General features: G+C 35.2%; 2 protein-coding genes across 5 annotated transcripts; one reads left to right on the top strand and one right to left on the bottom strand.

Moving 5' to 3' along the window:
- Positions 1-1,850: 1,850 nt before the first annotated feature.
- LOC139869987 (protein CHROMATIN REMODELING 8) lies at positions 1,851-8,734 on the top strand. 4 transcript variants are annotated; one of them, XM_071857845.1, is made up of 9 exons: positions 1,851-2,029; positions 2,471-2,594; positions 2,748-3,284; positions 3,370-3,745; positions 4,117-4,993; positions 5,706-6,024; positions 6,361-6,651; positions 7,051-7,500; positions 7,793-8,734. In XM_071857845.1, exons 2-9 carry the CDS (start codon positions 2,502-2,504, stop codon positions 8,441-8,443), a joined length of 3,594 nt encoding a protein of 1,197 aa, XP_071713946.1. In that variant the 5' UTR covers positions 1,851-2,029; positions 2,471-2,501; the 3' UTR covers positions 8,444-8,734. The 4 variants fall into 4 exon arrangements, with proteins under 4 accessions (XP_071713946.1, XP_071713945.1, XP_071713944.1 ...); XM_071857844.1 differs by having other exon boundaries at positions 1,851-2,095; XM_071857843.1 differs by having other exon boundaries at positions 1,851-2,292.
- A 908-nt stretch (positions 8,735-9,642) lies between these two features.
- Positions 9,643-15,238, bottom strand: LOC139872812 (uncharacterized protein At1g03900). Its single transcript, XM_071860739.1, has 3 exons — positions 14,627-15,238; positions 10,612-10,968; positions 9,643-10,045 (listed from the first exon to the last, which is right to left on the bottom strand). The coding sequence occupies exons 1-3, from the start codon at positions 15,122-15,124 to the stop codon at positions 9,971-9,973; spliced, it is 930 nt and encodes a 309-aa protein (XP_071716840.1). The 5' UTR covers positions 15,125-15,238; the 3' UTR covers positions 9,643-9,970.
- Positions 15,239-15,461: the final 223 nt, after the last annotated feature.

Here is a 15,461-nt window from a genome sequence, read left to right as displayed (position 1 = left end):
CATCTTCACACATATATATTATATATATATGATGAAACTCGTTCATTAAACATTAGAAACCCTAATTTAAGCCAAAAAAAAAAAAAAAAAAAAAAACCTCGGCCTACCACACCAATCAGTGACTTTCATCACCATACGTCGTCATCATTATGATTTCGTCATAATATTACCGGAAATTGACGATGGTGTTACGGGCACGACCTCAGCGACGGATTCATTTGGGAGGAATATTCATCCTCTTCAGACCTGTTGACGATAATGACAAAATCGTTCAGATCTGGTTGGCTACCTGATTATATTTCTTACCTTCGGTAGCTTCTTTAAAAACCAGGATTTCTCAAACACCCACAACAAGAAAAATATAGATAGACATGTAAATGGTACTGAGGTTTGGTAATAATCTGATGCTTTTTCTTAACGATTTTTGGATTTAAGGAAAATGGGTTAAGATATTTATTGAAGGAAAATGGTTTTTGATGATTTATGAATTTTTAAGGAAAATGGTTTTTTCATGCTTACAAAAGAGAAAAAAATACATGGACTGAAATTGATTTTAATTTGTGAATTGTCTGAGATGGTTTTTAGGTATCAACGAGATGCTACTGTGGTTTAGAAATTCCTAAGGAAATGGGTTTTTGAATGACTTTGTAAAATATAGATCTTCAACTATTGTTGTAATTATTAATTTTGTTGTTGTAATTTTTAATTTTGTTGTTTATGAACAACTGTTGTGTGTTTATGAGTTATTAAAAAAAAAAAAACCTGAATTTGAGTTTAACAGTGGAATCCAGATGTAATCCAGATGGGGATAAAGAGGTGGGGATAAAGATTAAAGTCATGGAAAGAGGTGGAATCCAGATGTAATCGTGCAAAGACCAAATTACCCTCGTGTGGAATGCAGTGCAATGAGGTTAACGGTAGAATCAGACAGAAATCGTCAACTGACCTATCCTTGCTCAACATTTCAAAAATAATGACTATCCAACCCCAAATCACCAACTATGTCCATCCACGCTGGGTGCTACAAACCACAGAGACTATCCGCGCAATTTTCTCATATTAAAATTCTATAATGATGATGTCATTATTAGGCTAATTCCTTTGTTAAAAAAAATTAAAAATAAAAAGAAAAAAAATCTAAACCCTTAAGGTGATGTCATTAATCTAATTAATGATTAATTAAATTAAATTAAATCAACTTATTTATTTATTTCATGTTTTTCGAGAAAAAAATTTACTCTCATTAATTATTAATTATTATTTAAATTTACATATGAGTTCTCTTTTCGAGATTAATTACGTTATATATGTATGTGAAATACACGTCTCAATAAAAGGTTCTATGTAGTTTTTTATGACAAGAAAAATATTAATTGTGATGAAAATTGGAAGATGATGGTGAAAAAATATACGTAGTTCATTTATTCCAACCAAGTTAAGCATCAATGTGTCTGTAAAAATAACGAGAAGTTTCTTAGTCAGAATTCGCTGGGCCATTAAACTAAATGACTTTAGCGTTTAAATTCACTTAATACTTAAAATATATCATTAAACTGTTTCGTTTACACAACCCGTAATTTCACGAGTCATTTCAATATAATATAATTACATAAAAACACTTAACTTAATTGTAATAAATAGTTAAATAAATGGTAAAATAAACATGTCACTAACATATTTATTTGAAATTTAGAATATATTATATATATATATTTATACATTTATATATGTAGAATAATATTATATTATATTATTTAATTAATTAATATTTAGTTTAATAAATAAAAGGCGCGAATTGTAACACGAGAGTAGTTGCTGGCTGTTGGTGTGTCAAACAAGTAAACCGACTAAATGGTTCAGCACTTCAAAACGACGTCGTTTTCAATTCCACCCCTCTTTTCCTTCAATTAAGAGTTAGGTTTAGGTTTTGAAATCACCCATCTCAAAGAGTGATTTCATAAACTACAATCGAAATCATAATTCCCTTCCTCTATCAACCCTAGAGTTCAATTGATCGCATCATCAACCTGTAATTGATTTTTTGCTCACCTTTCGTAAATTATTGAATGGATCCAACATTGAAGAGCTCGTTAGGGTTGACTGATTGTTTTCGATTCTGAACTTTCGTTTTTTGTAATTGAACAATTCAGAACTGATTACTATTGTTAAAGCTGATACAGAAACAAATTCCGATACTGAAACGAATTGCATGTTTGTGTTGAAGCTAGGGTTTATATACTAGTTATTGAATTCATTCATGATTATGTGAAATTTTGAATTGCTGCCAAAAAGGTTACAATGTGAAATTGCATGAAGAGTAGCATTTTGCAATTACATTGATTTGTTCTGTTACTGAAATCGTGCTTTGTTATATGATGTGGAATATTTATTTATTTTTTATTTATTTGTTTTCTTATGTAAATGATGAAAATAACAAATGACAAATAATGAGTTTGTGTGATTGTAGCAGTGGCTTATGAAGTAGTTGGTGTTTTTGGAAAATGAAAGAAGAGGAAGAAGATATAGCTCTGTTGAGTAGTTTGGGTGTGACGTCAGCCAATCCAGACGAGATTGAACATGATATATTAGAACAGGTGTGTTATTTCGACTTTTTTGTTCGTGTTAGTTTCTTGTTCATCTAAGTGTGTTTGCCTGTTTCTGATGTCAAGTGCATACGATTTACTAAAGGCATTCAAATGCGAATTGTAGTGCAACACAATTTGATCATAGCATTTATATTTTGGCAGGCAAGAAACCATGCTGAACAGGACACACAAGCGGACGATGAACATCCTGAGAGACGACAAAACGACGATTTATCATCAACCAACCGAATGGATGTTGTCAACAGATTGAGAGCCATAAATGTCGAAATAGATGCTGTTGCATCCACAGTTGAAGACGTGAAGAACTTTTCAAGAGCCGAAAATGACGATGATGAAAATGAAGCGCGGGATTTAAAACGAGAGCAGAGCATTCTGCAGGCTTCGTCTAATGATCTAACACTTCAACATGCTTTAGCAGCTGACCGATTGGAAAGCCTTAAGAGGACAAAGTCTCAACTCGAGAAACAAGTTGCAAATTTGGGGGATCAACCCAAACGTAGTAAACAGACGAAGATTTTGCAGTTTCTTGTTAAGGAAGAGTCAAAACGCAAGCGAAATCAGAAAGAAATTCCACCAACAAATAAGAAACTGAAAAAACGACACAAAACTGTTGCTTTCAATGATGATGATGATTTTGATGCTGTTTTAAATGCCGCCTCATCAGGTTTTGTTGAAACCGTAAGTCCCTAATAGTGGTACTTAATTAATTTACTTTGCAAAATATGATAAGTGTTTGTTAACAATTGTAATTTGTTGGTGTCAGGAAAGGGACGAATTAGTCCGAAAAGGAATACTAACCCCGTTTCATAACCTTAAAGGGTATGAACGTCGCATTGAAGAAGCGGGACCATCTAACACTTCTGAAAAAGTCAACGATGAAGTCAACGATCTTTCCTCTACCAGTATAGCAAGAGCTGTTAAATCGATGTCAGAGGCTGCTCAAGCTCGTCCAACAACGAAGCTGTTAGATCCCGATTCGTTGCCAAAACTTGATGTACCGACTTACCCATTTCAAAGACTTAGAACACCGTTTAAAATTCCTCAGTCTAAAGATTCAAAAAAGATAAAGAGAAGACCTTTGCCTAGCAAGAAGTGGAGAATCGTTGCGTCTCGCGAGGAGAATTCTATTGGAGAAGTTGGTATGACACTTTATCTATTGCTTTTTTATCATACTAATAATGCAACGGGGATAGATGAGTTAATAATGAATAGGACTATATGGGCCGTATTTCATCTCTATCGGGCCAAGCCTTTATAAATAAAAGGAAGTTGGTCTAACAGGACTAAAGTACCAAACTTGTGTCTATTATACTCAGTCTCTATCTCATATTTCTATTCAAAAGATCAGATTTTTAAATTTGAATTATCTAATTTTGTGAACACATTTGACACGCTGATTATATGTGAACATATTAGCAATTTGGACTAATCCTTACCTGAAGTCACCCGTTTTGACCCGTCTTGGTCTTATACTTTGAAGCATTTTTGATATAATATATCTTGATTTCAGAGGATGCGAGGGGATCTGTGGTTGAGGAAGATGATCGAGAAGATGTTTTAGAAGATAATCAAGGTGTTGAAAATGAGGAAGATGATGAAGCTTCTTTTGTGACACTTGAAGGTGGATTAAAAATTCCGTCATCCATTTTCGGTCAACTGTTTGACTATCAAAAGGTTGGTGTACAGTGGTTATGGGAGCTTCACTGTCAAAGAGCAGGTGGAATTATAGGTGACGAAATGGGTCTTGGAAAAACCATTCAAGTATTATCTTTTCTTGGAGCTTTACATTTCAGTAATATGTATAAGCCGAGTATAGTTATATGCCCCGTCACCCTTTTACGTCAATGGAGACGAGAAGCAAAAAAATGGTACCCGAGTTTTCATGTTGAAATCTTACATGATTCTGCTCAAGATTCTTCTTATAAAAAGAAACAAATCAAATCAGATGATGAAAGTGAGTATGAAACAACAGAAAGTGATGAAGAAGAGATTTTGAAACCGAAAACGAACAAAAAGTGGGACCCGTTGATAAACCGGGTTATGAGAAATGAATCTGGTTTGTTGATTACTACTTATGAACAGTTGCGTATACTTGGAGAAAAACTGCTTGATATTGAATGGGGATATGCGGTTTTGGATGAAGGACATAGAATACGAAACCCTAATGCTGAAGTTACTCTAGTTTGCAAACAGTTACAGACTGTTCATCGTATTATAATGACTGGTGCGCCTATTCAGAACAGATTAAGTGAACTTTGGTCATTGTTTGATTTTGTCTTTCCTGGAAAATTGGGCGTTCTTCCAGTTTTTGAAGCCGAATTTGCGGTTCCAATTTCGGTTGGTGGTTATGCTAATGCATCACCTTTGCAAGTTTCCACTGCCTACAGGTGTGTCTGAATTTTTCTTGTATACAATGGTAAATCATATATTATCTAAACTTGTATGCACTTTTTTTAGTATGGGGCAGTGAATAAGCAAGGTGATCAAATGGGTCAACATATCACATTACATATCACATTACATTCGATTAGTTATATATATTAAAGGTTGCAAATATCGCAAATCGGGGAGTATTCGGTCGGGACGGGACTTTCTAGGGAGTACTCGGATGTAACCAAGTTTGACTTTGACCGATTTTGAACAAGTTTTGACCAATTTTGACTGATTTGTCAAGTAATTCCGAGTTTTGGTCGACTTTTGACCTATTTTCCGAGTATTCCCGAATTTTGGCCAAGTTTGACCAAATTTGACCTAGTTTTACTGCGTTTGACACTCGCCGAGTACTCCCGGAGTTGCAAAAATCGAGTCCTCGCCGTGTAATTCGGAATTCTGCAACACTTAATACATTAAATTATAACTGTTGTATTTTATATTTTATATATACAAAATACTAAGCTAAACATAATAAAAGCTCACTAAAAGTGTAATGTAGTTAAAGTTTCAATCTTTTTAATATAAATTTAATGTAACTATATAAAACTGGTCAAGGTGGTTTTTCAATCCAATGAATATTTGCTGTTCTAGAAAAAAAAATGTAATGTACTATTCGGTTTCTTTGCTGCTAGGGTTATGTATCTGATTGTGTTCAACAACACGCAGATGTGCAGTTGTTCTACGCGACTTAATCATGCCTTATCTTCTAAGAAGAATGAAAGCAGATGTAAACGCACATCTTCCAACAAAAACAGAACACGTCCTCTTTTGCAGTCTTACATCAGATCAACGAGCTGCATATCAAGCATTTCTTGCCAGCTCAGAGGTCGAACAAATTTTTAACGGAGACAGAAACTCGCTTTATGGAATCGATATCATGCGTAAAATCTGCAATCATCCCGATTTACTTGAACGAGAACATGCAGCTCATAATCCTGATTATGGAAATGTTGAAAGAAGTGGAAAAATGAAAGTTGTTGAACAGGTGGGTACCTGGCAAACGGGTCAGGTTGGGTCGATTTGGGTAACGGGTCAAAACGGTTTTGGGTCGAGATGGGTCATGTGTCAAAAAGGTCAGATTTTTAAGCGGGCGTTAAATAGGTCAGGTTGGGTAACGGGTCGAAACAGGTCACTGGTCAAATGGGTTGATACCCATTAGACCTGTTTCTCTATATTTTGTATAGGACCCAACCATTGGACCTTTTTTTTTAATGTTTGGGGTTTACATTGTCATGCTTTTTTTAAGACCCAATTGACCCGAAAGCTTGACCCAGTTGACCCAAATTTGAGAGTACGGGTCTTAATTGCCACGTATACGCAGGTGCTTAAAGTGTGGAAAGAACAAGGCCATCGGGTTCTTCTTTTTGCACAGACTCAACAAATGCTTGATATTCTTGAGAATTTTTTGATTTCGGGTTGTTATACATACCGAAGAATGGACGGGTTGACTCCAGTTAAACAGAGGATGACTTTGATGGATGAATTTAACAATTCTTCTGATATATTCATCTTTATTTTGACGACTAAAGTTGGTGGCTTGGGGACAAATCTAACTGGTGCCAATAGAGTTATCATATTTGATCCTGATTGGAACCCTTCGACTGACATGCAGGTTTGACTTCGTTGACTTACTTTTATTTACAGCAATGTTCATTTGTTTGCTTGCCTTGAAAGGTTGCATATAATATCTAATATTGCAGGTGGGTCAGCTGTTGGTAATTGGCTCAAATTGTTAAAAATGGGTAGTTTTGTTCTACTTGTTTGACTTGTAAGAGAAAGCATGACCAAATCGACCCATTTAGTGAACGGGTCAAATTGCTAAAAACGGTAGTTTTCGTTCTACCTGTTTGACTTGTAAGAGAAAGCATGACCAGATCAACCCATTTAGTGAATGGGTCAAATTGACTCCTCTATCTACTTTTTATGTAATATATCTAAAGTTGTTTCAATTTATTATTGACTACATGTTGGTCAGAAGTCATACTCATTATTTTATGTTGTTAAATTACAGGCGAGGGAGCGTGCTTGGCGTATTGGACAGAAAAAAGATGTAACAGTTTATCGATTAATAACACGTGGAACAATAGAAGAAAAAGTATATCATCGCCAGATATACAAACATTTTTTAACCAACAAAATCTTAAAAAATCCACAACAAAGAAGATTCTTTAAGGCCCGAGACATGAAAGATCTCTTCATATTGAATGACGATAGAGACAATGGCAGTACCGAAACATCTAACCTTTTCAGTCAGTTATCTGAAGACGTTAATATCGTTGCACCACACGTTAATAACCAAAATGGGTTAACCGGACAAGCTTTCGTTAAAGATGATAATTCAGCAACACGAAACAGAAAATCATCTAAAAAGAAAGAAAAGGAAAAGATCGACGATAGTAATGGTGATGAAGGTGATGAAACAAATATTTTGAAAAGTCTGTTTGATGCACAGGGGATTCATGTAAGCTCTCATACACGATCTGCCACATTCTGTTGTATTTCATATGGGGTCCATAAACTTTGTTTTTACATGCGGGGTCCTTGTACTTTACACTCGTTTCGCGAGGGGTCCTTGTGAGTAACGTGCGGGGTCCCCGTACTTTACACTCGTTAAGTTGTATCCGTAAACCACAGGGACTCCTCGCGTCAAAAAAAAGTTCAGGGACCCGAAATGTAATTTTGTCACATAAAGATTGACTATATGGTGAAGCTGTGTCTGATGAAAACTTTATGTTTACTTTGATGATTTACAGAGTGCAGTGAACCATGATTTAATAATGAATGCTAATGATGAAGAAAAGATGAAACTTGACGAACAAGCTTCGCAAGTTGCACGAAGAGCAGCTGAAGCGTTACGACAATCACGTATGATCCGGAGCCGAGAAAGTGTTTCGGTTCCCACATGGACCGGAAGATCTGGAACCGCAGGTGCACCCGGGTCAACTTCATCTCGAAAGTTCGGGTCAACCGTGAACTCCAAATTAATTACAAAATCCCGAACCGAAGATGGTCCGTCTAACAGTAATCGGTTAGTTGTTGGAGCATCAAGTGGTAAAGCATTATCGTCTGCTGAATTACTTGCTAAGATTAGAGGAACACAACAACAAGCGGTTGGTGATGCGATGGAACACCAATGGGATGCGGGTTCGAGTTCGAGTGTTAGAAGTAGAACACAATTGGCTCGTAATTTGGGTGGGGTCCAGCCGGAAGTTTTGATTCGTCAGATATGTACGTTTTTACAACAAAGAGATGGAATAAGTGATTCGGTTACTATAGTGCAGCATTTTAAAGATCGGATACCATCGAAGGATTTGCCAGTGTTTAAGTCTCTTTTGAAAGAAATAACGACCATGCAGAAAACTCCTAACGGGTCGTCCTGGATTTTGAAACCTGAGTACCGTTAACATCAATGATTTGATCGATTTTTTTAACCTTTTTAACCATTTTGGTATATCTGAGAGGTCATTTCCACTACAATACGAAAAAGATTATGAAAAAGATTATAACCGTTTGTATGTATTCTTTGGGAAGAAAAACCGACAATTTTGTTAGGTTTTATGCAGATCTGCCTTTTCAAATTTTGGTCTAGGGCAACATTACCATTGATATATCCTGTAAAAAGTTGCAACATCTTTGAGATTGTTATCGTTCTTCAGATCTGAAGTAACAGTTTTCGTCATATATAAAATTGAAGTCGTTCATATTTCATTGGAATTGTTATCGTTCATGTGTTCTTTGATAACATAGTGTCAGTGACCTGATGGTTAGATTATAGCAAGGTGTCGTTTTGATTTACTACTATAATAAAAACTGTTGGAATATATCATCTACATTAGTGACCAAGAAAAATTGGCAACTTTACATATTGCATGAAGAAGAGCTATTGCAAGTTCCACTGGAAAAAACTGTAACTTAACGCATGTTTGTATCAACCTCGTGGATTAGTGAACAGGCAAACGTGTCGGTAGCATTTGTTGCCTTTCTCCTAAACCATAAGTTGATAGCGTAGCAATAAATAGATGCACCTACTGACCCAACATTGATTTACAACTACTAGGCCTCCTTTGTTCTCACAGACATTATTACTTTGCTTATTATGCAACTTGTGGCTGCAAATTCTTCAGATATAACTCAATGGTGTTAAGAAATGTATCGAAACATGTTTGATAACAATAGGTCATGTCTAACTCGACCGAGAGATAAAGTAAATTTGTACACAACAATTAGTTGTTTTTCCATTATTTTACAAGCCAGATCAAGCTTTAGGTCAACGTGTCTTATTACTCACGCTCTGCTAATATGCAGACGTAACATATTCCTCAGAACACACTCAAGGCACATGTATAGATAAGCTATAGCAAACTTTCATTACATTAACAATACCCAATCCCGCATGGGGAGGGGCATAAGGGAGAAAGATATAGATAGCCATATATGAAAGATATAGATAGCCATATATCTACCCAAGGATCGAGAGACTTCTTTTAGAAAGAACGTGTTATTCTTCTGTGCACAGTATAATATCACTATCAAGACCATTCGAGGTTGCAAATACTTCAGATTAAACAGTGACAACAATACGGAAAAACCGGTGAATCAAGATCACTGAGTATGAAACACCATATGCGAACTACTGAGAAAGACTCGCATTCGGTGATGCGCAATACAGTAATGCAGACGCCGGAGCACAAAGTCATAGCCTTGAAAGAAATGAGACTAATTTTGTCATATAAAATTGTACATAGAAATGTGAAATACAAGGTCTAGCACATAATAATACACATTGAACAAAGTATTGATATATTTCGATAACATTATTTGTAACAATGAGCTGCAATTATACCTTCTGTTGTAGTATATATTCTGCTTTTTTTCCCAACATAACAGAAGAAAAGAAGTTGAATACTCGCCATGTATTACACTTGAAGAAGTCAAAATGCTGCCCATCCAGCTGCAGTGGTTTTACTTTGAGTTGATGCAGATCCAGTTGTAGAAGGAAGATTCCTCTGTACATTCAATGTTAAGTGTCAATAAAAATCTTACGAAACCACAAAACACGGGGGGTCTATCTGGATGAGTAACGGATCAAAATGGGTGGGTTGATCTTAAACAGTTAATAATGGGCCAAATATATATTTTATCATATTAGCTAAACATAAAGATGATCCATATGACTGTTTTTCCATTATTTGCATTTAGCAAGTTAAACTAAATGTTAATATCCTCTATCAATCAATTACATTATAGTTATTAAGGCCAAGGTACAGTAGACACAATATAACACTCATACAAGGTCATATTATGAAGAAAATATTGATTTTAGTTGAATTTGTATTGTTAAAAATGAAACAATCTCAAATGTATAGGTTACACATATTATTGAAAAGAGGAAGATGGCAATTTCCAATAAAAGTATTAGTGTTTATTCCCCTTATAATCTTGATGTTTACAAACACCTTTTGATGAGTTAAAACAACCACCAATGCCATGGACCAAAGATGGATAAAGTAATCAATGAGGAAATGTAGGTAAGAAAACTATAGCACGTGATATAATAAACTAATTGAAATACCTCGATCTGAGAGAAATCAGAGAAAGCATCAGTTGACTTCCTTGCAGTTTCATTTTGTCCTTTAGCAGCAACGTTATGTCTTGTGGAAGTCATCCGAATAGCAGCAGGATCGTTGGGTGGGGGCGGGATAGGAGACCTTATTTTACCAGATATGGTTGGTGGAGGAGCAAGGCTTAAAGGCTTAAGATTCTCAGTTCCAGGTGGTTTGATCTTTGTAGAAGTAGTTGGTGGAGGGGCAAGGCTTAAAGGCTTAATCTTTTCAGTTCCAGAAATACCCCCAGACAAACTAGCAGTTGATAGCATCCCGGCTCCACTTGCAGGTTTGTTTTTAACATTGATCCTAATCGTTTCACCTTCCTACAAATATGTAATTTAATATTTAATATTTAGCATTCGCAGTGATAGATGATGAAAAGCTGCATAAAATCTACCAAACAGATCCCCTGATTTAGTTACCTAAGGATTATATATAGTCATGTGGGAGTGATTGAATTAGCTTTGGTCGCTTTAGTTAGTTATATATATGCTTATTGTATAGTATGCGCGTTTGAGCTTAAGGCATAATATGCTAGTTATGTTTAGTACACTGAAAACAACAAGCCTTTATATTACTTGTTAGATCTGTAACTAATACGGTCACTTCTCAACCCTGGTTTACATTTTACAGAGTCTGTCTTAACCAGGTATCACCAAGTTTACTCTTCTCTACTTATTTAGATCCAACAAAATTCATCAATCAGCAAAGGCTTTTTGCTATAGATACCTACTTATAAACCATTTAGCCTTAAATGTAAAATCTTTATATTAAGGGAATTAAAAGAACTATTCCCACCCTAGAATATATAACATGTCTCCATGTATCTACTCTAAAACTAAACTTACTTCCATCGAAAAAACATTCCTATCACTTAGTTTTCAACTTTTCGGAAATATATTAGCCGATGAATTAGTAGTTGTTGTTCTTATATACAGGAAATGAGCTTTTTAATAAAGAAAGTCAATTAATAGCCACATAGAAAGAATTATGGCAAAATAAGGAAAACTAGTTATGAAAACTATGAATACGCGTCAAAGATGTCAACGGCTCAATGTCCACAAAAGTACAATGGATTCTGAGGCACGAGGCACAGCATATTAAAAACGTTGTAGAAATATATATTGCGTATAAATTGTATATAAAACTCAAAATAACCTTAAATTAATAGGGTTTATAATATTTTAAAAACTTTGAACCATATAGGCTATTTTGTGCCTTTTTAAAGGCCGGAATTTGATAAAATAAAAAAAAATAAAAATAAAAACCATAAAACGGTATAAAAGCCAACACCAAATTTGTTCACTTAAAATAAGAGTCAATAAGGCCCTTCGACACAACAAACCCTAAAGCTTGAGCCTCTGCGCCTTTTTTCCAAAGGCACACGTAGCACAAATAGAGTTACTACCATTACGGGTGCAAGTACAAGCCTTTTCCTTTACATTAAGGTTTCTAAACATTCACAAAATGCAAGTTTACTTTACTAAATTGGAAGTACATTAATCCATTAAAGACGAGCTATAAATACCTACTAGAATCACAAGATACAATGTTATATACCGAAGCATAATGTGGTACCCTGCTAGTCAAATGCAAGTAAAGCTTACGGTATCTAACTAAATTACTTCACGCCTTCTAATGGTGTATCCTATCGTATACACGCATAAAAGGCATAATGGATGCATAAAAGTAGCGTCAGGAAGGCTGGAAACAACAGTTTTGTGGAGTTATCCGTCCAGCGTTCTCCGTTGTACAGGCTGCTCCGTCATGCATAAGCCCTGAAGGCCGCCTAACGCGTAAGCCCTGGCCGGAGAACGCCACCTTCAGCGTAAATTTCGGATCACAAGTAACAGAACGTATCATCATCTGACACGTGTCCCCGAGCAATCTGGTGGATCTGACACTATAAATAGACCCCTTGGGTCGTCATTTTACACAGTTCAGACATTCTGACAACTTTGAGAGCTGAGACTTCACTTCTCTTTCTCTCTCTACTTTCTCTCACTAGAAGTCATCCGGCTAGCACTTTTACGCTCTACAGACGACAGATTGATTAAGCCACCCCACAAGTTTCTACACTTGTGAACCGGGTCTGCAGGGATTATTTCCCAAGGGTAAAAATCAATCGGCAACACTCCGCCCCCCACTAAAGCTAGATTACTTCTAGTATCTTGTTGACACACTAAACCTTACCTCATAAGGAAATAGGTGTTAACACCTTCCAAACAAATTAACAATACACACATTTACAAACACAGATAAACACGTTATATCCAAAATACATTAGCTTATGCATACACACAGAAAGATAAAACAGAAGACCACTCCCTATGAAGACTTCAAGTTTTTCAGGACTGAGTAAGGACATTTTACTCTCTTTGATAACTTCAAGAACTGATCTTTATATGGGTCCAACCACTTATTATAATTTTCATGTTTTACCAAATAGTACATTAATATTTTCTAGCAACATTCAAATCAAAAAAATATTCGTTAATTGGAAAAAAAATATTACATTTTGAACAAAAATACATTCTTTAATTAAAAATAATATTAAAATCAAAAATAAAATATGACAAAAGGCACACTTGGCACACTTATTTTTTAATGAACACATATACGACGTATTCTAAAACATATATCTTGTATAATAGAAGTGCTAAAATATGGAGAAAAAAACGGGTCAGCCCATTTCCACACATCTTCTCTTCAACCCCAGCAAAGAATCCTAACTACATTTTTAGCTGATGCAATATCATCCATTTTTGTATCATCCTTACTAAAAGAAAGGGGGGAAAGTTGGATGTATAAACCGTTTAAATAGACCCACTGGCCCCACCCAACCTCCGTCACTTGCCGCACACTCCCAGGAAGAACACTCCAATCTCCCTTCATGCCTATGGCATTTATGTCGTCACTCAACACTAGACACATGTCTTGATTGATTTCTCTCTCATATTTTTCATTTGATTTCCACGTGCTCTTATTTTTAGGTCCATCTATAGGGCTATCTATATATGCCTTCGTATCATTTTGGTACGTAACACATATTAAGCTGAATTGCTTCATTTCTTTCAAATAGACTCAACAATCTACTTAATAGAAAAAAGTCATATTGATAGTCGAATAGCCGATAGGTAAGGTAAAAAGTCTATTTACCTAGAATAGCCGATAGTTACATACAGTTATAGCACAAACAAATATGTTATCTCAATAAGTATATATACACGTAGCACAGATCAAGTTTCTACCATTACAAAGTGTAATCATGTCTTTCTTTGAACTAAGATTTTCTAGATATTTCATACTAAATGCAAACTCACTTCACTAAAATCACCAAAAGTCCATTACTCTCACTGAATGGATTTACTTAATGGAATCACAGTAAAATTTTATATAGTGCAACATGTCATGGTACCCTGCTATTCCAAGTGAAACTCTAATTGCTGTATAAAAATTATACTACTTTATGCCTTCATTATTATCCAAGATTTTACCTAAGAACTTGCTCCAAATTTCTATCTATTTCAGTAAGTGATCTAAAATATCGACTACATTATTTTATATGCATGAAAAAAACTATTATTGTGACTCAATCAATGCATTTAACTGAATTATTTCATGCCTTCGAAATACACTCGTCAATAGTTATTCAACATTTTGCCCTAAACTAGCTCCAAATTTCATTTAACTAAAATATAATTCTCATATACAGTCGATGATAAGCAGATGATAAATAACTACTGTACATATTAAATTTATGTCTCACCACTGCATCATATTGAATAATATCAAGCCTACTATTTAAAATCAACAATAATTATTCAACATTTAGACATAAATTTGATCAATAATTTTAGATCCCAATTATATAAACACATAAAGCAAGTTATTACGCATATATATATGATTAACAGCAGGATGAATATTACCAAGTTTCGAAATATACAAAAAACTGTAAGTGATGATGCATAAAAATACCTTCAATCTATGATTAACAGCAGGATGAATACTAATACAACTATCATCACTCGATTCACCATCAGTAGCATCCTTCTCACCTTCTCTCTTAACATACTTTTCATGATCCGATAACGCAACATTAAAATCAAACGCTTCATTCCGTTCCGTAAACCCTAAACCTATAAACGCATGTTTTCCAGTTCCATCTTCAATCTTCAAAACAAAATATCTCGATGAATCAAGTACAGATTCAACCGCGTTCTCTCTCTGTCCAGGATACACAAAACACGCAGCAAATAAATCACCAGAATTCGGATCTTCTAATCGGATCTCACATCGATTGTTACATGAAACAACACGTAACCTGCCGGACCAGATCTTATCGGATTGAAGCCATTCGCCGCACTTGTAACCGCCGCTGGTGGATCGCGGTGGAATTTTAAATACGGATACTTCTCGAACTACGAGTAATGTGTGTTCGAATGATTCATCATCTTCTTCTAATTCGAACGACATCGTTTTGGTGTGGTGGATTGAAATTGAAAATGCGGTGGTTAAGAACTTGATTTGGTGAGTGAAATTAAATGGTGAATTTGGTAGAAGTTGAAGTTATGAAGGTTTTTGATTGTGTGGAAACGACGTCGCTTTGAAGAAATTGAGATCGAGAAATACTTGTATGCCTCTCTATTTGTATCAACTCTGTCTAGGGGAAAAAAATACAGTTTTTACAAAGTTGAGGGTCTATTTTATAAATAATATCAAATCAATTTACCTCACAACGATTGTTACAAAGTTGAGGGTCTATTTTATAAATAATATCAAATCTGTGAAAATGCGCATTATAAATCCATAA

This window comes from Rutidosis leptorrhynchoides, chromosome 10 (genome assembly GCF_046630445.1).
Source record: "Rutidosis leptorrhynchoides isolate AG116_Rl617_1_P2 chromosome 10, CSIRO_AGI_Rlap_v1, whole genome shotgun sequence".
In the NCBI taxonomy this organism is placed as follows: domain Eukaryota; kingdom Viridiplantae; phylum Streptophyta; class Magnoliopsida; order Asterales; family Asteraceae; genus Rutidosis; species Rutidosis leptorrhynchoides.
This window is presented reverse-complemented; position numbering and strand designations above follow the sequence as displayed.

What these genes read in the sequence shown, in the direction of transcription:
- LOC139869987 (XM_071857845.1), top strand. Translation starts at nt 2,502, where the DNA reads ATGAAAGAAGAGGAAGAAGATATAGCTCTGTTGAGTAGTTTGGGTGTG. An exon ending in CATCAGGTTTTGTTGAAACC is followed by an intron (nt 3,285 to 3,369) that starts GTAAGTCCCTAA and finishes TGTTGGTGTCAG; the next exon opens with GAAAGGGACGAATTAGTCCG. An exon ending in ACCCTTCGACTGACATGCAG is followed by an intron (nt 6,652 to 7,050) that starts GTTTGACTTCGT and finishes GTTAAATTACAG; the next exon opens with GCGAGGGAGCGTGCTTGGCG.
- LOC139872812 (XM_071860739.1), bottom strand. Translation starts at nt 15,124, where the DNA reads ATGTCGTTCGAATTAGAAGAAGATGATGAATCATTCGAACACACATTA. An exon ending in CTGTTAATCATAGATTGAAG is followed by an intron (nt 10,969 to 14,626) that starts GTATTTTTATGC and finishes ACATATTTGTAG; the next exon opens with GAAGGTGAAACGATTAGGAT. An exon ending in CTGATTTCTCTCAGATCGAG is followed by an intron (nt 10,046 to 10,611) that starts GTATTTCAATTA and finishes TTGAATGTACAG; the next exon opens with AGGAATCTTCCTTCTACAAC.